This window comes from Schistocerca serialis, chromosome 8, assembly GCF_023864345.2.
Source record: "Schistocerca serialis cubense isolate TAMUIC-IGC-003099 chromosome 8, iqSchSeri2.2, whole genome shotgun sequence".
NCBI lineage: Eukaryota > Metazoa > Arthropoda > Insecta > Orthoptera > Acrididae > Schistocerca > Schistocerca serialis.
The window spans coordinates 226,226,442-226,248,324 of NC_064645.1; the positions used below are offsets into that span (position 1 = coordinate 226,226,442).

At 42.7% G+C, this 21,883-nt stretch overlaps 2 protein-coding genes across 2 annotated transcripts in view; one reads left to right on the forward strand and one right to left on the reverse strand.

Annotated features, from left to right (window-relative positions):
- LOC126416758 (U4/U6.U5 tri-snRNP-associated protein 1) overlaps positions 1–477 on the reverse strand; it is a 76,126-nt gene extending 75,649 nt beyond the window's left edge. The window contains exon 1 of the mRNA XM_050084598.1: positions 196–477. Within this exon, the coding sequence (XP_049940555.1) occupies positions 196–388 (193 nt within the window). The 5' untranslated portion in view covers positions 389–477. The remainder of the gene's footprint in view (positions 1–195) is intronic.
- Positions 478–501: 24 nt separating this feature from the next.
- The window catches only part of LOC126416759 (protein sly1 homolog), a 187,107-nt gene continuing 165,725 nt past the window's right edge, over positions 502–21,883 (forward strand). Inside the window, exons 1-5 of the mRNA XM_050084599.1 lie at positions 502–681; positions 791–950; positions 1,054–1,267; positions 1,350–1,437; positions 1,520–1,609. Coding sequence (XP_049940556.1) covers positions 654–681; positions 791–950; positions 1,054–1,267; positions 1,350–1,437; positions 1,520–1,609 — 580 coding nt within the window. The 5' untranslated portion in view covers positions 502–653. The remainder of the gene's footprint in view (positions 682–790; positions 951–1,053; positions 1,268–1,349; positions 1,438–1,519; positions 1,610–21,883) is intronic.

Below are 21,883 nucleotides of genomic sequence, written 5' to 3' on the forward strand. Positions count from 1 at the left end.
AGCTGTAATGAGAATTATGGTATTTCATACACTTCATGGTGAGTTGTAGAGTATTGGTGTAAATAAACAAGAAAACGCTAGATCAACAAAGTTCCTCTCTTTGGCCATCTTTTTTCAGTGTCCACACAGTCCGCATATTATGACCAATATCCAGTCTGACAATAAATGTAACCCTTAAAAGTTATCAGATCTTACCTTCGCTTTCGTAGCTGTCGTGCTTCGGCGCATATTCTCCATTTCTTTCTTTCGAAGTTAGTTTGTCTTTCTTTTTCTCCTTGTGATGTTTCTTGTGATGGCGATGCCTTTCTTTCCTCTCGGGACTTCGTGATCTACTACGATGTTTCTTTTTCTTTGATTCACTGTGTTTATGTTTCTTTGTGGAACCCATTCCAAGTTACTAAGCTTCAAACAGTAGCTCCAATACCTTCCTTTTCCTATATTGAGGAAAATGGACGCCACGTTTCGCAAATGTTACAAAGACAACTCAAACGCGAAACCTATGACAAAGATATTATGACGTACGTGTTGTTTTACACGGTAGCAAAACAAATGTAGAGCGAAAAACGTGTTTTGGATGGGAAAAAGAGTGTTGTGAGATATACGACGGCTTTTTTGTTACTAGAGCCTAATATACGACTTTTACAACCAACAAAATGCTGACATTACGAGAAAAACAGATTGGTAAGTCAAAATGGTAACATTTTTGGAAGCGTGCAGCAGTGATGACAAGTGATTCGAACCAGGTTTGGTTATGGTAGGTAATGTTTATGTCATGTCTCATTATTTTAAGGTGCTTTAAAGCAGATGCTAAACTTGAACCAGCCTCATTCGAAAACCCAGTCTGCGGAACCGGTGTTTAAAATCCTCATCTATGATAGATGCGGTCAGGACATAATTTCTCCGCTGGTGTCCATAAAGGAGCTAAGAGAGCTGGGAGTAACTCTTCATGTGTAAGTGAATTACCGAAACAAGTATACTGACTATTCTTCAATTCCATCGATTTTAGCTGTATTCCATTCTTGTTGGAGTCATTTCAGAATCTTATCGTTACAGGCAGCTTCACTCGGACAGAGATCCAATACCAGATGTTCCGGCAGTTTACTTCTGTCTTCCCACTGAAGAAAATTTAGGCCGTATCAGCCAAGATTTTCAAAATAATTTGTATGATGCTTATCACTTAAATTTTATATCGCCAATTTCAAGACAGAAACTTGAAGATTTAGCATCAGCTGCACTGCAAGCAAACTGTGTCTCTCAGATACAAAAGGTATTGTGTATGATATCACTCTATATTTTAGTGACATTTGTAGTTCCGTGATAGCGTTCCTATTAATTCTCTTTTGTGACAGGTGTATGATCAGTATCTGAATTTCATTTCCTTGGAAGATGATATGTTCATTCTGAAGCACCAGAATAGTGATTCTGTATCATACTATGGTATGTATTCTGGTAATGATAAACGTTATTTGCTTGCACTAATGTAATTTCACTTTACTTATAGTGACATTTTCTTTTCCAGCTATAAATAGGGGTGAGATCAAGGACACCGAAATGGAAAGTATAATGGATAGTGTAGTTGACAGCTTGTTTTCAGTCTTTGCAACATTGGGTAAGTTTTTAATAGCTGTATGGGAACACACATTTAATTAAAAAAACTGTGCAATCATTCCTATGACATGTATCCTCACAACGAATTGCAAACTAACATGCCTAAATGTATGTAGATAGCTACATGTGACCAGTGTAAAACTTATATTTTCTGGAACAATTTGAAAATTTCGTGTTTGGATTGCATTCATATTGCCTTTTTTATCCAGCTAGTTAGTTAGTTATTCCATATGTCAGTTGCACACATTGTTTGCTGATTATTTATTTGATTTGTTTTTAAACAATGGTAAATTGTAGACAGTGTTCTACCACACTATAATTTGCCACTTATCAAACAAAATTTAAGAGCAGTTGGGAGGGGTAGGGCTGAAGGGGGTGCTCTTCCATTTAGTAGTGTAGTGAAGAGTTGTATATCTTTGGAACACCAGTGGATAATTTACAATTAATTTCGTGAGAATATTATAATACTGAAAATTTCCTATTTGAAGCAACAAACGAAAATAAGGAAACAAGCCTCCTCATTTACAGATGAGTTGTGGCCACTATATAAATAAGTGTAATGTATCAGAAAGGTGCACTAGCTGGGTTTAGTGGATGACATAATATGTCAGCAGTGCTGTGGACATTGTTGTGGTCTTCAGTCTGAAGATGTTTTTTAGATGTGGCTGTCCACATTTATATATCCTGTGCAAGTCTCTTCATCTTGGCCTAAGTACTGACCCATTTGAACTGACTTATTGTAGCTAAATATTGCTCTCCCTTTATAATTTTTATCCTCCACTTTTGCCCTGATTACCAAATCAATAACTTCTTCATACCTTGAGATATGTCCTGTCAACCAGTGACTGCTTATAGTTAACTTGTGCCATAATTTCTTTTTTCCCCAGTTCAACTCAGTACCTCTCCATTACTCATCTTATCGTTAGATAATCTCTTCTTGTCCGAATTACCTACTGTACAAGGCTACACTCCAGACAAGTACCTTCAGGAAAGACAACACTTATATACAATGAAAAACAATTTCTCTCTCTCTCTCTCTCTCTCTCTCTCTCTCTCTCTCTCTCTCTCTCTCTCTCTCTCTTTCTCTCTTTCTTTTTTTTTCTGAAATGCATTTCTTTCTGTTGCTGTGCCATGGTGCATATAAAAGCCTCCAAAATCAGAGGCAGGTCCTAATAACCCAGATAAATGATTCACAACAATCAAATTAATTTATGTGGATCTCCATCTTCCATAGAACTATTTAGGTCTAGTAGGCAACATAATCCAAGCTTCTGACCACAGCCTTCATCAGAAAAAGAGATGCATACACCCTTCATTCATGCAAGCAAGCATACCTCATGCGCACATGACCATCATCTGCAGCAGCTCAGGCCAGAATGTGATGGCATTCTGGCCAGAGCTGCCACAATGGGCAGTATTGTTTGTGTGAATGAGGGGTGCGTGATTCTCTCTTTCTGACAAAGACTGTGGCCAAAAGCTTATGTGTAAGTGTCTTTTAATTGTGCCTGTCTGCAACTTAGTGTCATCTTTATAGTAAATACTGATCTATCTCTTCCCATACTGCTGATATTCCTACCTGGAGAGTCCCTTGTTTGAAATGTGGAAACATACATTTCCATCTTTCTCTGAATCTGTTCTGTTTGCCAATAGCTGGCACAATGAATGTCAGTAGTACTAGAGATGTACTGTATGATGCCAGTAATTTGGAACATGTTTTTCTCCCCATTGCCATGTTTTATAGACAATGACACACTTTTTTCTTCAAAAAATTGCCTCCAAAATTCAGGTGTGTCTTACACTTGAAATTAATATACAAATGTCCAGTGTTTGATTTAAAATCCCTGCCACTCTTAAAAATTGCCACACATTCAATGCCACAGGGAACCTATCTCTATCTAACAATACTGGATTTAACTGGAACAGCAGTGCACCGATGTGACGAACATGAATTGTGGGGATTCAGAGGCTTGCTAACACTGTCTTCCTCCTGCCCCACCATTACAAACCCTGTGATGTGTTATTGCAGTCTATAGTGCCAGTGAACTTGAATTGAAACTGATTTGTGTTGTTGGTAACAGTACAATGTTTTTGTTAGTAACAAGTTTTGTAATGGAAAAAAATAAAATTATTCGTGTGATACAGGCTATAAATTGAAAGTAGTAGTATATGCAGAAGAACATGGAAACAGAGCAGCTGAACGGCATTTTGGCCCTTAACCAACAGAAAAGCCATTCACGATTTGTGGGCTAGTGAAGAAGAACTGCAAAAATTGAAGTAGACTAAAGGGGCAATTGAGAACTGAATGCCAAGTTGCCAAAACTAGAAGATGGCATATTGAAAGGAATTCAAGAACACTGACATTGGAATTAATACAAAAGCTGTTCAAAAACATACTCATAAACTAGCACTACAGTGGAATTTAACAGACTTTAAGGGTGGAGTTGGTTGCTGCTACAGTTTTGTGAAGTGCCATGGACTTAGCATGCAAATCAAAACCAAAATATCTCAGCAAATGCCACAACTGTGTGAAGAGAAAATATTATTTTTACAATTGCTTTATTATTCAACATTGAAAGAAAAAGAGTGTGGACTTAAGCCAAATAGCGAATATGGACAAAACTCCTCTCACATTTGATGTGCTGAGTAATGGAACTGTTGCCATGAAAGGTGCTAAAATGTAACTATAAAAACAAGTGGACATGAAAAAATACACTGCACTGTTGTCCTTTTATGTTGTGCTGATTGTGCTAAACTTAATCCAATGACCATTTTCAAGTGCAAAACCTTCTGCAATACTGCCAGGTGTTGTTGCTCTTTTACATGACAAGGGTTGGATGGACGAGACTGGTATGAAATTATGGATTGACAGAGTGTTGGAGAGAAGAAAAGATCATTTATTGAAGAAGAGTTCTCTTCTTCTGTGTCAGTTTAGCAGTCATTTGAAAAATTCTGTGAAAGAGAAATTGAGACAGGGAAATACAGAACTTGCTGTTATTCCAGGAGAACATACTTCACAATTGCAACCTCGTGATGTCTTGATAAATAAACCATTGAAAGTGCGTATGAGAGAATACTGGAACAAATGGATGATCGATGAAACCCAACATGAATTCACACTGAAGGGAGCTTTAAAACGATCTACAATCACACAAGTGCATCAGTGGGTGAAACAGTCATGGCCTAGAGTGATAGAAGACATTATTGTTAAATCTTTCAAGAAGTGTGGCATAAATAACACTGTCAATGGCAGTGAAGATCATCTTATATATGAAGAGAACAACAGTGACGAGGAAGAGGAAAGTTCAGATAATGATTTTCAGGGATTTTAAAGGTCAGTTTGGTTTTATAAACGATGAATTTTTATTAGTCTGGCTTTGCAGTCTAATAATAAAAATTGTAAAATGATGTTTTCTTTTTTTTAAAAAAAAAAAAAAAAAAAAAAGAACATTGCCTAAAAATTAAGATGCACCTTACAGTCCGAAGCATCCTGTAGCCTGTAAAATATAGTACTCTGATATGCAAAACCAACAAATGTTACAACGAAATATGAACCAAACTTAAAAAACAAATGAGCATCATGGAACACAGAAAAACTATACATATTGTAAACAAAACAATGAAGCCATTGTTACGTCACTTTTCAAAGAATATAACAGTGTCTCGCATCATTCAGTTGATGATGTTAGCTTTCTCTCTTTTTCTGGCACACACTCACTCACTCACTGGCCCCAAATGCTAAGCTTATGCAGCTGCAGAAGTATGCATATGGGTGTATATATTTGTGAGAATGTATATTTGTACTGTAAAAAAGTGCAAATGGTCAAAAAGTAGTAGATTTTCATAATTTTTTATATACATTTATGTGCCACTTATTATTCCTCACTTTTGTTTGAAATATTGGAGAATGTGTGTTGCAGTTGTTCTGTCTCAAGCTTTGAGTACTGCTAAAGCATTGGACCACATGATGTTGACTGGCATGTGAGGAAGATGTCGATCAGGTGATAAGAGTTCTGGAGGTAATCTTGGCAGTAAAGGAAAAATACTTGGAAAATTAGTAACTCCAAACTGTATAGATAATTAGTAGTTTATGCAAAATGAGATACGCAGCCCTAAAATGAAACACCTGTATGAAATGGAGCCAGTTCTAAAGCAGAGGCATTGACAATGATTTTAGCACTGTTCCAGTTACTCCAGGAAATTCTTAATCTGTCTGCCCATCAGAAGCATCTGCAAAAATGTTACAGTAGTTAAGAGAGATTTCAGTCAGAACAGCCTCTGTCTTCTTTGTGGAAGGAGAAAAGAGTGCTTGAAGACAGTTGACAACATTTGGGGTGTATCCCCACCTAGTGTTCCATAAAATATCTCTCACTCCTTGCTCTTTCTTAGTTATTGAAAAGTGTCTTCCGCCAGGTGTAATCAGCTACTTATCAGTTTTTTCAATGGTTCCTATACCACTGTTGTGAATATTAAACCTCCTTTACCAAGAAAATTATTAGTACTCTTCAGAGCAGTATCAGTTACATGGATAATTTACTCATTTCATGTCAGTTTTTACCATTACATTAGGCATTCATCCATACCAAGTACATATAGAAGATTCCTGAAGTTTTTCATAATTATATTTGTGATACAAGAGAAATCTTGCTCTGAATGTACAGATTAGAATGATGTTCTGATGGACTAAAAAATCCCTATATGTCTGCATTCAGTACTGTGCAGTCTGCTGCATAACCATAGCAGAGTAACATAGTTAAAACACAAAATATGAAACAACCATTGGCCTTTAGCAGAAAGAGTGAAAAGGTGACTGACATAATGTAACACTATCAAATATACAAATTTGGGCCGCAGTTGGAGGCGACTCCTTAATGGCCAGAGGGGCCCCGCCCCACCATACTCTGAACTGCCAGTAGCGGGGCCAGGTCTTGCCACTACTGCTCCCTCACACTCCCCTTTGTGCATCCTTCCACAGTGACAAACCTGTTTTCTTTTACCCACCCCAGTCAGCTAATGTTGAGGGCTAGTGTCAGGTAGCCCATACTCCCACCCTACTCCTGGCTCTTAAAACTGCAGTTGTAGAGATGTGACCAAGCTGTTTCCCCTTCTTGACCTCCCCTCTTGCTGGACAGACCAGCTCATGCATACCCCTCTTTCCCTGCACCCCAGTAAACCCTGATGTGTCTGTCACATTGCCACTCTCATACCTGTCCATACGTCTACACAATGCCTTACTCCCCCCTCCCCTCTGCCAGGTGGCTCATGGCTCTTTTACGAGTTTGTGCATGGTGCACACTGGGCCCAAGCCCTGAGCTGCTGTGGCCCACTCTTCCATCCTGGGCTGCATTTCCTTCCCCGTGCCCCTCCCACCCTGTCACCGATCTTCCCCTGTACCCTTTCCTTCTTGTCTCTCATTGTTGTTACTTATGTCAAACTTGATATCCATCTGGTTTCTTGTATTCTTTCCAGTTTTTGGCCACCTCGGCCGCTTCTTTTAGATGCTTGTGGTCCCCCCCTCTAAATTTTCTCTCCATAGTGTGAGCCACCTGGGGAAGAACTTCCTCCCTAGAATTTTTTTACAGCATAGATTCCTCCCCCACTCTTCCTGCCTAGCTGTAACCCCCTAAACTGCTAGGTCATCAGCTTGTGTAGTCGGTCTGTGTGATGGGGCTGTTATGTATCCATCTGGCTGAGACACCTGACAACAAAGGGATCTCACTTCTGATACCTAAACTGTTGCCTCCCTGTATATGCCTAGGAGTGGTTGCTTGTCATTCTGGAGCATTGGAACTACCAGCAACACTTGCCATGCCAGACGACCCTTGCTGTGGCTGGTTGGTCCCTACAGGAAGAGCCCTTGTTGGGTGTGCATGGTATCAGGATGGATGCTTAGAGTATGAAACACATCAGGTTTCAAAAATCTGGCTTTTCTTCTGTGGTCATCTCTTCGGTTGGCAATGGATCATTTAGTACCACTTCTTATGACGCTGTGGCCTTCCCTTCCCTGGCTACACCCTGGCAGTATGGCCAGGCTTGCTGGCTTGGGGTCAAATGCTTTCTCTTGCACGTGGTCTGCACTAGGACTGATAGGGACACTTTCACCGCTACCATGCTGTTAGTTTTTGTGGAAAATACTGAAGGCAAGTATGGTGAAATGGAGTTCCTCAGTAAGAGTGGTCGGGTTCACTGTTGATCAGAACTACTTCTACTGCCCAGTCTGCAGCCCATTGTGCTTGTGACCATCTTGGCAACATTTCAGTGTCCATTACTTCTCGCCAGTCTTTGAATATGGTCCAGGAAGTCATTTTTCATGAGGATCTCATCCTTGAAACTGATGAGGAACTCTGGGCAAATCTTGAATGACAGGCCATTCATTTTGTGCAGCATGTTCCGAAAGGTCACACGGAGAGATAATTACATCAATACCAATGCCTTTATTCTGACATTTGAGGGAGATTACCAGAGAAGGCCAAGGTTATAGTATATTGGTGTGACATGAAGCCGTATGTCCCACCGCCCATGAGGTGTTTTCAGTGTTTGGGTTTCGGACACATCTTCTCGCAGTATGGAGAAACTGCTGTGCAGTGAATGTGGACACCCACTCCATGAGGGGAGTGCTTGTATTCCACTGCCTGTTTGTGTTAATTATCACAACCATCACACTCTACAATCACCAGATCGCCCACTTTGTGAGAAGGAAAAGAAGATAGTGGAGCATACGTCCCTTGATCATTTTCCTACACTGAGGCTCATCAGAAATATGACCATCTTCACCCTGTGTCAATGACATCTAACTTTGCCTCTCTTGTGCCTTTTCTCCCTCCTCCTTACCCTAGTCCCTCCCCCTCCCCTGTCCCATCCCCTGCAGTTCCCATGCCCTCCCCTCTGATTGCGGTCCCCCCTCCCCAGCTGGAGAAGCGTCATCCTTCTTTGGTGCCCTCCAGAGATGGGGCTCCCTCCTGGGATCCCTCCTCCCAGTGACTCCCAGGCCAGAGACCTGCTACTGCAACTTGGCTGGGGGACTAACAGCCCATGTGCAGCAAGATTGCTCGTTCTTTGAGATCTTGCAGAAGCCTGGTCTCTCTCTCTCTCTCTCTCTCTCTCTCTCTCTCTCTCTGTGTATGTTTGTGTTTGTTTGTGTGTCTATCGACCTGCCAGCGCTTTCGTTCGGTAAGTCACCTCATCTTTGTTTTTTTTTATATATATATATATATATATATATATATATATACAGTTCTTAGTTCATCCCTATGAAATCCCCAAACCACCTTCCCTACCCTCTGGCTCCTATCCTTGTAACCGACCCCGGTGTAAAACCTGTCCCATGCACCCTTCCACCACCAGCTACTCCAGTCCTGTAACCCGGAAGGGGGGGGGGGGTTGAGGGGATGTGGGTTTTGGGGGAGGGGGTGGGGAGTCGTTCCGGTCCCGGGAGCGGGGGGACTTGCCTTGGAGGGAGGGAGGGACGGGTGTGCGCTCGCGCACACACACATATCCATCCAAACAGAATGACTCCTTACCCTCTCCCTTAAAACCCACATCCTTTCGTCTTTCCCTCTCCTTCCCTCTTTCCTGATGAGGCAACAGTTTGTTGCGAAAGCTTGAATTTTGTGTGTATGTTTGTGTTTGTTTGTGTGTCTATCAACGTGCCAGCGCTTTCGTTTGGTAAGTCACATCATCTAAAAACTTATCTTAGGGGGAAAAAAGGACAGGTATACACTCGCGCACACACACACATATCCATCCGCACATACACAGACACAAGCAGACATTTGTAAAGGCAAGGAGTTTGGGCAGAGATGTCAGTCGAGGCGGAAGTACAGAGGCAAAGATGTTGTTGAATGACGGGTGAGGTATGAGAGGCGGCAACTTGAAATTAGCGGAGGTTGAGGCCTGGTGGGTAACGAGAAGAGAGGATATACTGAAGGGCAAGTTCCCATCTCCGGAGTTCTGACAGGTTGGTGTTAGTGGGAAGTATCCAGATAACCCGGACGGTGTAACACTGTGCCAAGATGTGCTGGCCGTGCACCAAGGTATGTTTAGCCACAGGGTGATCCTCATTACCAACAAACACTGTCTGCCTGCGTCCATTCATGCGAATGGACAGTTTGTTGCTCATCATTCCCACATAGAAAGCTTCACGGTGTAGGCATGTCAGTAGGTAAATCACGTGGGTGCTTTCACACGTGGCTCTGCCTTTGATAGTGTACACCTTCCAGGTTACAGGACTGGAGTAGGTGGTGGTGGGAGGGTGCATGGGACAGGTTTTACACTGGGGGTGGTTACAAGGGTAGGAGCCAGAGGGTAGGGAAGGTGGTTTGTGGATTTCATTGGGATGAACCAAGAGCTTACGAAGGTTAGGTGGACGGCAGAAAAACACTCTTGTTGGAGTGGGGAGGATTTCGTGAAGGACCCCCTACAAAACCTTTCGCCTGACTCCATCAACCTACTGATCCCACCGACACCCCGCACCCATACCTTCTACCTAAAATTCACAAACCCAATCATCCCGGCCGCCGCATTGTAGCTGGTTAACAAGCCCCCACAGAACATATCTCTGCCTACGTAGATCAACACCTTCAACCCATTACATGCAGTCTCCCAACCTTCATCACATACACCAACCAATTTCTTGAACACCTGGAAGCCTTACCCAATCTGTTACCCCGGAAACCATCCTTGTAACCATTGATGCCACTTCCTTATACACAAATATTCCGCACGTCCAGGGCCTCGCTGCGATGGAGCACTTCCTTTCACGCCGATTACCTACCACCCTACCTAAAACCTCTATCCTCATTACTTTAGCCAGCTTCATCCTGACTCACAACTTCTTCACTTTCGAAGGCCAGACATACCAACAATTAAAGGGAACAGCCATGGATACCAGGATGGCCCCCTCGTATGCCAACCTATTAATGGGTTGCTTAGAGGAAGCCTTCTTGGTTACCCAGGCCTGCCAACCCAAAGTTTGGTACAGATTTATTGATGACATCTTCATGATCTGGACTCACAGTGAAGAAGAACTCCAGAATTTCCTCTCCAACCCCAACTCCTTTGGTTCTATCAGATTCGCCTGGTCCTACTCCAAATCGCATGTCACTTTCCTTGACATTGACCTCCATCTGTCCAATGGCCGGCTTCACACGTCCATCCACATCAAACCCACCAACAAGCAACAGTACCTACATTATGACAGATGCCACCCATTCCACATCAAACGGTCCCTTCTCTACAGCCTAGGTCTTCATGGCAAACGAATCTGCTCCAGTCCAGAATCCCTGAACCATTACACCAACAACCTGAAAACAGCTTTCGCATCCCGCAACTACCCTCCCAACCTGGTACAGAAGCAAATTACCAGAGCCACTTCCTCATCCCCTCAAACCCAGAACCTCCCAAAGAAGAACCCCAAAAGTGCCCCACTTGTGACAGGATACTTTTCGGGACTGGATCAGACTCTGAATGGGGCTCTCCAGCAGGGATACGACTTCCTCAAATCCTGCCCTGAAATGAGATCCATCCTTCATTAAATCCTCCCCACTCCACCAAGAGTGTCTTTCCGCCATCCACCTAACCTTCGTAACCTCTTGGTTCATCCCTATGAAATCCCCAAACCACCTTCCCTACCCTCTGGCTCCTACCCGTGTAACCGCCCCCCAGTGTAAAACCTGTCCCATGCACCCTCCCACCACCACCTACTCCAGTCCTGTAACCCAGAAGGTGTACACGATCAAAGGCAGAGCCGCGTGTGAAAGCACCCACGTGATTTACCAATTGACCTGCGTACATTGTGAAGCTTTCTATGTGGGAATGACCAGCAACAAACTGTCCATTTGCATGAATGGACACAGGCATACAGTCTTTGTTAGTAATGAGGATCACCCTGTGGCTAAACATGCCTTGGTGCACGGCCAGCACATCTTGGCACAGTGTTACACCGTCCAGGTTATCCGGATACTTCCCACTAACACCAACCTGTCAGAACTCCGGAGATGGGAACTTGCCCTTCAGTATATCCTCTCTGCTCGTTACCCACCAGCCCTCAACCTGCACTAATTTCGAGTTGCCGCCGCTCATTCAACATAATCTTTGCCTCTGTACTTCTGCCTTGACTGACATCTCTGCCCAAACTCTTTGCCTTTACAAATGTCTGCTTGTGTCTGTGTATGTGCGGATGGATATGTGTGTGTATGCGAGTGTATACCTGTCCTTTTTTCCCCCTAAGGTAAGTCTTTCCGCTCCCGGGATTGGAATGACTCCTTACCCTCTCCCTTAAAACCCACATCCTTTCGTCTTTCCCTCTTTCCTGATGAAGCAACCGTTGGTTGCGAAAGCTTGAATTTTGTGTGTACGTTTGTGTGTCTATCGACGTGTCAGCACTTTCGTTTGGTAAGTCACATCATCTTTGTTTTTAGATATATTTTTCCCACGTGGAGACACACAAAACCACTCCTTTTAATACATTTACATGCAGTTTTTTCGAAATTTTCCCTATATATATTTTGAGGAGGGTGTCCCATTACACCTTCTAGTCGCTAGTCACTTATCTGTCAAGTATTCTTGATTGGCTTGTGAACTCCTTAAACATCAAAATGTTATTTCTGCTGAACCTCTCAGTATTGTATAATGATTACCTGACATGCTGGATTGGCTCCGGTGATGTGGAGATGCTTGTCCTCAAGCTGCTGCAAGGAAAATTATTCTTGTGGCAAGAATGGCCTCTGGTGATGTGGAGGTGAGTTGTTCTCCTGCTGCTGCAGAGAAAATTATTCTCAGAGCAGGTCCAGCCAGTGTGTTGTCAGCCTGCAGTGTTATTGATGGCCCAGTTCCAGGATGAGCTGATTGCAGGAGTAACCAGATTTCTCATAGAAGATGCGAGCAATCTACTGGATACTGTCCAACAGCAGCAGGCTGCCTATTTCTTCATGCATCAGATTAATTGGATACATTCTTGGGAGGTACAGAGTGAGTTTCAATGCTCAGTTCTGCACCCTCTGCTGTGCCGCAATGTGAGAGTCGGCAGCCTTTCCACACACCACAGCCATGTACTCTCTAGCAATGATCTGACCAGCTTTAGGTAGAGCAGAATCTGTGGTGCAGAGACAGTGACAACCGGGAATTAAGCGGAGGATATGGAGTGGAGAGATTCCCCACTGCTCTGCTTCTGATGCCACATATATGCAGGGTCCAGGTGTCTTTTGTCAAGGATCACCCTGAGGTATCTTATGGTCTTTGTCCATGGGGTGGGGCATCCTATGATGTTGACAAGTGGCAGATCTGGCAGCAGCATCCTTTGAGTGAAGACTACTGCCTGGCTCTTGGCAGCATTGAATTTAAGTTGCCACTTCAGTACCCATGCTTGCCATTCATCACACCCAAGTTGTAGGCAGCTTCTTATTGTCTTGAACAGCATTGTATCGCCAGGATAAAGTGCCAGTTCTATTCATGCCACCATGGTGCATCAGCAGTGTAGGAGGAGTTCAGCAAGGGGCCGAGGACCAACCACTGCAGCACCCCTGCGCATATCTGCCACTCTATGAATAACCCATTGTCTGCCCTTACATGGAAGGTCCTCTCAGCTAGGTAGGACTGAAGAAGGACCCCTTGTGATGTCAGTATCCGGAGTACAAAGAGTTTATACACAAGGCCTTCATGCCACATGAATCAGATGCTATGCACACATCAAGAAGCAGTGCCCCAAGGAAATCCCTTGTTTCCAGTGCCCTCATTGCCAATTGCACCAGTCGCAGCAGCTGGTGAGAAGTCGAGTAACTGCTCCGAAATCCAAACTGTTCATCTGAGTGTTTTGTTTTCATCATCATCATCATCTCATCATCACTGATGTGCAAGTCACCCAATGTGGCTTCATGTGAAATAAGACGTGCAACCCAGCAGCTGAACTTCCCCAGATGGGGCCTCCTGGCCAACAATGGCACATGATCATTTGCACTGTCAAGGAGACCTGCTGCATGGCACACTTCCTTTCATTCCTCCTGGAAGGAATCCACTGCCATGTGTTGCCTCCACTTTTATCATATCAGGCTAACTCGTAGTTTTGTTTTACATAATGAGGCACTCCCACATTTTAGTTGCGGAGCCTTACAGACGCCCCATATCCTGGTAGTATTCTCTGGTCCTCCATGCTAAGCATGGCCTTCCAAATTCTTTACCTCAGATATTGACAGATGATTGATCGATGGCTGAACTGGTTGTCTGTTTTCTCCATGAAAGGGTTTTTGTTTTCAGCTATAAGGTCGTAAGCAGTCTTTAGTCTTTGGGATAGGGGCAGGGTGGTTGTGGTTTGGGGTGTCCCACAGCATGCTGGGTCTGGGGGACCCCCGACTTTAGACTTTACCTTCTTAACCAGCTCACTCTTTCATTTCTCTTTTACTTAATTTTAATTGCTTGTATGTGCAGTTTGTCTCCTCTCTGCCGCACACTATTTTCTGTTTGAGAGGTAACACTGTTGAATAGCAGGTGCTTTATAATGCCTTTACTGCACTGGACCAGAGGTTGTTGTGGGTGAGGTGATTCCCACTGCATGCAGATGTCCAAGGGCACCTAGTTACTGCCTTACCCTATTTCTCTCCTCTCGTTTTTATTACTGACAGTCTAATTTATGACCCTTGCATTTTTAATCTTCTCACTTTTACTGTACTGGATTTGCCAACTCAGCAACATTCTTTGCTCTGTATCTGTTTTTGCCATTGATGGGGCTGGCTGATGGGTCTTTCCTTGCCAGTGGATGAGCCCTTGTAGGTTGGTGGATAATAATCAAATGGTTGATGCTTTGTTGTGTTGTTATGAAAAGACACTTAAATTGCCTGTGCATGCTTTACACCTACCTTTGCTGTTAACTGGAACCTGAAAACTGTTTTTTCAGTCAGCCAGAAAGCAAAGGAGACCACACTGACCATAATTTCCAGTCCGCAAGTCCACATTACTCTTTGTGCTCACTGAAAGAAAATGTTCCTACGTGCTATTTACTCAATAGGATCAGGAATTATGACTATAAATAAAAGTCTTGAGTTTTAACTGATTGATATATTCTGTAAAAGTTCACACATACAAAATACAGTAATATCCCTAATAATAATAATAATAATAATAATAATAATAATAACGATAATAATATCATCATTCCTATCAAAAACAGTCTATTGCCTTGGCTTCTGATCACCAAAAGTTAACTGCTCACATTAAAAATGGAAAATAATCTTGCTACTTGCCACACAGTGTTGTCAACATTACAGGTGCACACAAACAGTTACTTCCATGAAATCTAAGTGATCCAGGATGGCGTACAGTTCTCACAAGTTCATTTCCTACTTTTAATGAAAACGCATTCATGTGTCCCAGCTCTGACGTCAACCATGACACAATGACACAGGCATTTGACTGATGTAAATAGATTGATATCTCAGTGTGAAGTGTCTCTTTCCATTGCTTCTGCAGCTGGTTTTACATATGGGTGCAGCTGACCACCAAATGGAACATTTGGTATCAAATGCCCCAGTCACAGGGAACAGTATCTAAATGGCCCCTTTCTCGGACACACATTGATTAACAGCTTTATTGTTTAACAATTTACAGTCTTCTTAATTTTTATATAAATAGGGTAAGTTTGCTTTAGTTACTGAAAAAGTTTTAGCACGACTGCATTTAAACTTCATCAGTTAGAATTTTTAGAACTGAACCAGCAGTAGAACAGGACCTCTGAACTGCCTCTTTGATTCCTTGTAATCGTTGTTATTTACAATAGTCTTGAAACTTGGTACAGCTGTATTATTGCACGAGTGTAATCAAGTGCTCTAATTAGAACTTTCTATAACAAATACAAATAATACTTAATCTACCATGAATAAGGACATTTTTGTTGCCAATTTGGTTTTTAATACATACCTTGGAAACTAATAGAGGTAGCTTGTTCATGTCACATTCTTATTGTTTTACATGAAACTAAAGCTACATACTAATTTTTAGCTTTCTGAGTCTAATATTTAGCAGCTTAAATTTTGGTAAAAACATTAATTTTAACCAAAAAATTGTTTTGATCAAGTTATGACTTGTAACTTTTAATTGTGACATATATTTGCATATTCTGAATAGTTTTTAGTTTTATTATTCAGTGCCACTTATTCTTAAGATCGTATATTTTTCCTAACATATGCATTTGGTCATTCTGAGACTTTAATATACTTGAGCACACACGGACAAATTTGGAAAAGTTATTTTACTTTTTAATTTCACTTTTTTAAAATTATTCTGCAATCCTTTGTATGTTGAGCACTGGTGCGTTATGATGAAGTGGTGCTGTTAGTAGTGGATTGGGGTAAGTCCAGGCACACTTGCTCGACTCTATGGGAGCCTTTATATTTTATGAAGTAAAAGCTTTTTCATGAGATGCGAAAAAGTTTTATTTTCCAAGCACAGATCAAAAACTAACAAGAATAAACAACTCGTAACCAAGCCGACTACGGCAAAGATAAATATCTATCAGCTGCAGCTTTCACCCACTGTTTTTGGTGCAGTGGATAAATGATGTCGCCACATCAGCCCCCCTCCTTTTGAAACTGGGTGCACCAGGTATGTGGGGAAACTTGCACTTGATTTTTCTACCAGCTCTCGTGAAAACATCTGGTGCAGGCAATGGCTGCTCCTGTTCTGCACTTGCTGCTTCGTTGCCCTCTTCTGAAACCGAGGGCTCGGCTGTTTCTTTGGCCTCCACGTTTGAGGGTGATTTTGCAGACCGAGGAAGGAGTGTACCCTCTTCGGTGTAAGCAGGTTTAAGCCACTCAATTGAGACTGTCTCTTCTTTACCATCCTTATTGATTTTGAAGCTGTGGCTTCCTCTTGTGATTACCCTGTATGGTCCAGAGTAAGGCGAAACAAGCGGCGGGCACACCTTATCATCCCTAAGCCACGCGTGGGACGTTGCTTGCAGGTCTTTATGTACAAACACTCTCCAGTCTCCATGTCTGACAGGGTTAGTGGGTTTGATGTTTCTCATTCTAACGCTGAGTTGTCTCGTGAATTGTGTGCATAGCTCAGGGGCGAACGGCTGTGTAGATGCTGGAACGATAAATTCTCCAGGAACCCTCAATTGCTCGCCATAAACCAATTCTGCGGAAGAGCATTGTAAGTCCTCCTTCACGGCCGTTCTCAATCAGAGTAGGACCAGCGGTAGTGCTTCAGGCCATGAAGTGGAACTACACATTAATGCAGCTTTGAGCGTACGGTGTAGTCGTTCCACCATTCCATTACTAGATGGATGATAGCTTGTGGTGCGTAGGTGGTTGCACCCGCACAGTAGTAAAAGTTCATTGAAAAGTTGGCTTTCAAACTGCCTTCCGCGATCTGTTGTTATGTTTTGCGGAACGCCAAACCTGGAGAACCATGAATGCAACAGTGCTTTTGCAACCGACTTCGCAGAAATGTCTTGTATTACAACTACTTCTGGCCACCTGGTAAGACGATCAATGATTGTGAGCAAATAGCGTTGTTCTGAAGAGCATGATAGCGGGCCCACAATGTCTACATGTATATGTGAAAATCTTGCAGATGGCGTCGGGAAGTCAGCAATAGGTGCAAAGACATGTCTGCTGATTTTATTACACTGGCATGTTAGGCATGCACGTGCCCATGCACGACAATCTTTTTGTATTCCAGGCCACACTACTTTGGAGGAAACTAACTTGGCTGTAGCTCGTACTCCTGGATGTGATAGGTTATGTAGTGCACTATAAATCTCGCGACGATATTGTTCTGGTATGTAAGGTCGCTCCTTTCCTTTTGCTACGTCACACCAAATTCCGTCTGGAACATTTGGGACAGACACACGTCTGAGCTGCAGCGCAGTTCTCTGTTCCTCTATTAGACGGTGCAAGAAAGGATCTTCTCATTGTTTAGACGCTAACTCGGTCCAACGAATTGAATTTAAACTGGCACAATTCATAGACAAGCAATCTGCGACCAGGTTGTCTTTTCCTGAAATGTGACGCACGTCAGTTGTGAACTGTGCAATGTACTCGACTTGCCTGCACTGACATGGTGAATTGAGCTCTGTGTCTCGTTGAAATATAGCTACTAATGGCTTGTGATCGGTAAAAATTGCAAAGTGCCTCCCTTCGACAGACGTGCGAAAATGCTTTATGGCTAAGTAAATAGCAAGCAACTCACGGTCAATAGCACTCCATTTTTGCTGCTGTCGAGTCATGTTTTTAGAGAAAAATGCAAGCGGCTGCCATCTGCCATCAACTTCTTGCTGTAGTGCTGCACCCACTGCTGTTTGGCTCGCATCAACCATGAGCGCTAAAGGAGCGCTCAATCTTGGATGTCCCAGTAGTGTTGCTCGAGAAAGACATTTCTTTAAGCCATGGAAAGCTGCTTCAGCATCTGGACTCCATGGAATTTTACGATTTCCTGTTGTATTTGTACCTGCAAGTAACGTTGTGAGTGGCTCTTGGGCGGCAGCTAATTTAGGTAAGTGACGTCTGTAATAGTTGAGCATGCCTAAAAATCTGCAAAGTCCTTTGTAAGGGAAGGGGTATCTGTTGTACTGCTTCAACCCACTCAGGCAAAGGTGACAGGCCTGCTGCAGAAACCAAATATCCCAGGAACTTAACCTCGCATTTTCCAAACGTGCACTTTGTTTTGTTAATAATTATGCCATACTCTGTCAGACGGCGGAAAAGCTGCTGCAGATGTTCGACATGCTGATATACAGAACCAGAGAATACTAAAATGTCATCCATATAACAAAATACGAATGGTAATTCTCGAAGCACCTCATGCATGAATCTTTGCCATGTTTGGGCAGCATTTCTGAGGCCAAATGGCATAAAATTGTACTCAAACAAACCGAATGGCGTGGTAACTGCTGTTTTTTTAATGTCAGATGGAGCCATGGGAATCTGGGAAAATGCTTTGGCGCAGTCAATCACACTAAATATTTTGGCATTGCTAATCGTACTGTTAAAATCAGTCACATTGGGTACTGGGTAGTGGTCGGGAATTGTGCGGGCATTGAGCGCCCTGTAGTCTCCACAATACTCTCCATGAATTGTCTTTTTTACGGACTATGTGGATTGGAGATGCCCATGAACTATCAGACCTACTTACAATACCTGTTTTTAGAAGTCTGTCGAAATCAGCTCGCGCCGCGAGCAGCTTCTCTGGAGGCAGACGCCGCGGGCGGAAGGCAACGGGTTGACCTTGTGTTGTGCTGATGTGGTGTTGAGTATTGTGTCTGCATTTCCTGGTTGCGTTGATAGGTTCGGTAAGTGCTGGAAAGTCTTGAAGCAGTTTATGAAAAAGTGATTCCTCCGACAGTGCTCTGATATTGCCTACAGTATACGAATTGTTACGACTGTCAGGTATCTTCTTGCATGACACACACGTGTGCGCCCCGCTTAGTTGCGGGTACAAAATCGTATCACAATATCCCGACGCGGATGACGCGTTAGAGGAACCGGAAATCTTCGTGCGGAAAGACAGGGGCACATCGCACTGCACTTGAACCGATGCGGAAGACGCAGTAGGCAATATCCCTTCTGTGGGAACTGTCACCAAACGACGGTTAACCAGGTCAGGCATAAGTCGGTAGTTCCATAAAAAGTCCGCTCCAATTATAGGACTCGGCACATCAGCAACCACAAAAGTCCATTTTGGATGGAAGTTGGAATTCAGATGTAATGCCAACTGTTTCTCACCATAGGTAGATATTCTGGAATTGTTTGCCGCAGTCAGCACATGTTGCGTTGTTGTCGTGAGTATATCACCTCTCTTTCTTGGATAAACACTGACTTCTGAACCTGTGTCAATCAGAAACTTCTCACCTGAAGAGAGGTCCAACACGAACAATCGGTGTGATTGGTTGACTGCAGATACCGTGGCGTTTTCACCTCTTTGAGTCATGCTATGACTCGTGCGCCTATGTTGTTGTTGACGAATGTTAGCGCCCTTTAACGCCCGCCTATTAAGTTTGGGTAGCTGCAGGGTTGAATACATTGACGGGCAGTGTTACCGAAGCGTCTGTGGTACCAGCACCATTGATCTGTCAAATCCTGTTGTATAGCATTTCTTCGTCTTTTCCAACTGCGATTTCGTAGCTGCTGGTGGTATGAAGTTACTTGCACATTGAGTTTTGTCACTTGTGCTGACAGTTGCTGTATGGTGGGTTCGGTCGATGAGCACTGCTGTTGGGAAGTATTATTGCATGTTCCTGGCTAACTGACGTCAGATTCCATCACACTACACGTTCTTGGACCTCTATCCTGGCTGTAGTTGAATTCGGAACACTTAGAAACTTTGGTTAAGGTGTTTGCGATGGTGTCTGCCTTTTTTGCTAGGACTTGCAATGGTAAGTCTTTTTCTGCTGCAATGACGGCACGGATGTTAGCAGGAAGTTTACGAAGCCATATTAGACGTAAAGACTCTTCAGGTAGGAGTTCCGGGCCGGCTAATGTACGTAAGGCTTTGAGTACTTGTGATGGAGTATTGTCGCCCAAATCTTCGTATGCGAAAATTTTTTGTAGTCGCAAATCTTGTGACAACGTATAATGCTGTATGAGAGCTTCCTTTAGCACAAAGTAATTTTGTTGCGACAAGGTTTCTTCCACTTGCTCTATCACTTCTAAATTTAGATGTGAAACCACTATATTAAATTTGTCAATGTTGTTAGACACCCCACGCTGCCGAAATATGCATTCAGCCTGCATAAACCAAAGCTGGGGGCACATTAGCCAGAATGCAGAAAGCTTAACATTTCTATGTCATGCGTAGGTACTCCCATCTTTTGCGTTAACATCTGTCGTTCCGTTTTGTGGCGAATCAAAGGGCGTGGATTGCGATCCTTGGTCGAACAGACTGTAGTCTTCAATCTTAATTCCACTGCCCCATGCTTTTGTCTCTGAATTCATTATTCTCGTCGGTATATATATTTTCTTTATGCTTCTGCTACGATTTTTCGGGGTCACCACTATGGGAGCCTTTATATTTTATGAAGTAACAGCTTTTTCATGAGATGAGAAAACATTTTATTTTCCAAGCACAGATCAAAAACTAACAAGAATAAACAACTCGTAACCAAGCCGACTACGGCAAAGATAAATATCTATCAGCTGCAGCTTTCACCCGCTGCTTTTTGGCGCAGTGGATAAATGACGTCGCCACAACAATGATACAGTGGTTGCTTCGCCTCACACTGGAGAACTCTTGTCTGCTCTGACACCCATACCAGCCAGATCCGTAAACTTCTCCATAAATTCTTTCTCATCTCCTGCTGCATATTGCCTCCAATGCCTTGATCTAGCTGCTCCACCATACTTTCATCTTCAGAACATGTCTTTCACAGGTGTCACTGATTCCACATGAATTACCCCGGGATTGAGAGAGTGATGATCTTGCCGTTTAGTCTCTTAAATCCCAGCCAACAAACCAATCGACCAAAAATTTATAATAAACTGTTTGAAAAGGTCTAATTAAAAGAATTTAATAGGAATTAAATGGCAGAGCAGTCCACTTATTCCACTACAGACATTTTTGCAATGTTTTCAACTGCTGTAAAGAGGTAGTACAATTGTTTTCCATGTAGAAATGAAACCATTTCCTTCCCCCCCCCCCTCCCCCCCTCCCCTCCCCATGTATGCAGCATGATATGCTAATCTGTTAGTTACAACAGCTATAAATGTTATGAGTAAGGCACTTCTCTTATAAACTCTTAGTATGCAGCATTAGAGGTAATTTATATTCTTTGTAAGTGACCAACCATGCTGCTGATACAGCCAACTTTAGCTTAGAAACTAACCCATATTTTCACAAAGCAATATAAGGGTGATTCAGCTGCCCCTATCCCTGGGATTTATGCAACCCAAAATGCATTAAAATACTCCGCACAAGATTTTTGTATTCGCTCACTCACTATGTGCAAACTGTTAGTCCTACAGAAAAATGTGAACAGGACCTTTTTGTCGGAAATTTCGTGTATTTAAATTTTGTACTGGGCTACATTATCATGAGCAGTTGTAGTTTTCAAATTATTTAGGAAAAATGTACAGAAGTAACCATCAAGCATGTCTGCACCATTTTCAGTAAACCACACACAGAGGAGTTATATTAATCATGACATGTGAAGGAAGGTCATTTTGAGTAAGGCAGGCAGCTTGTGCTGTCTTCTTTGCATTAAAGATTGATTTAGATTTTTAAGATTATAAATTGTGTTTCCTAATTATATGTTTGAAAACTTGTAAAGTATCATATTACGGCATATGTTGCT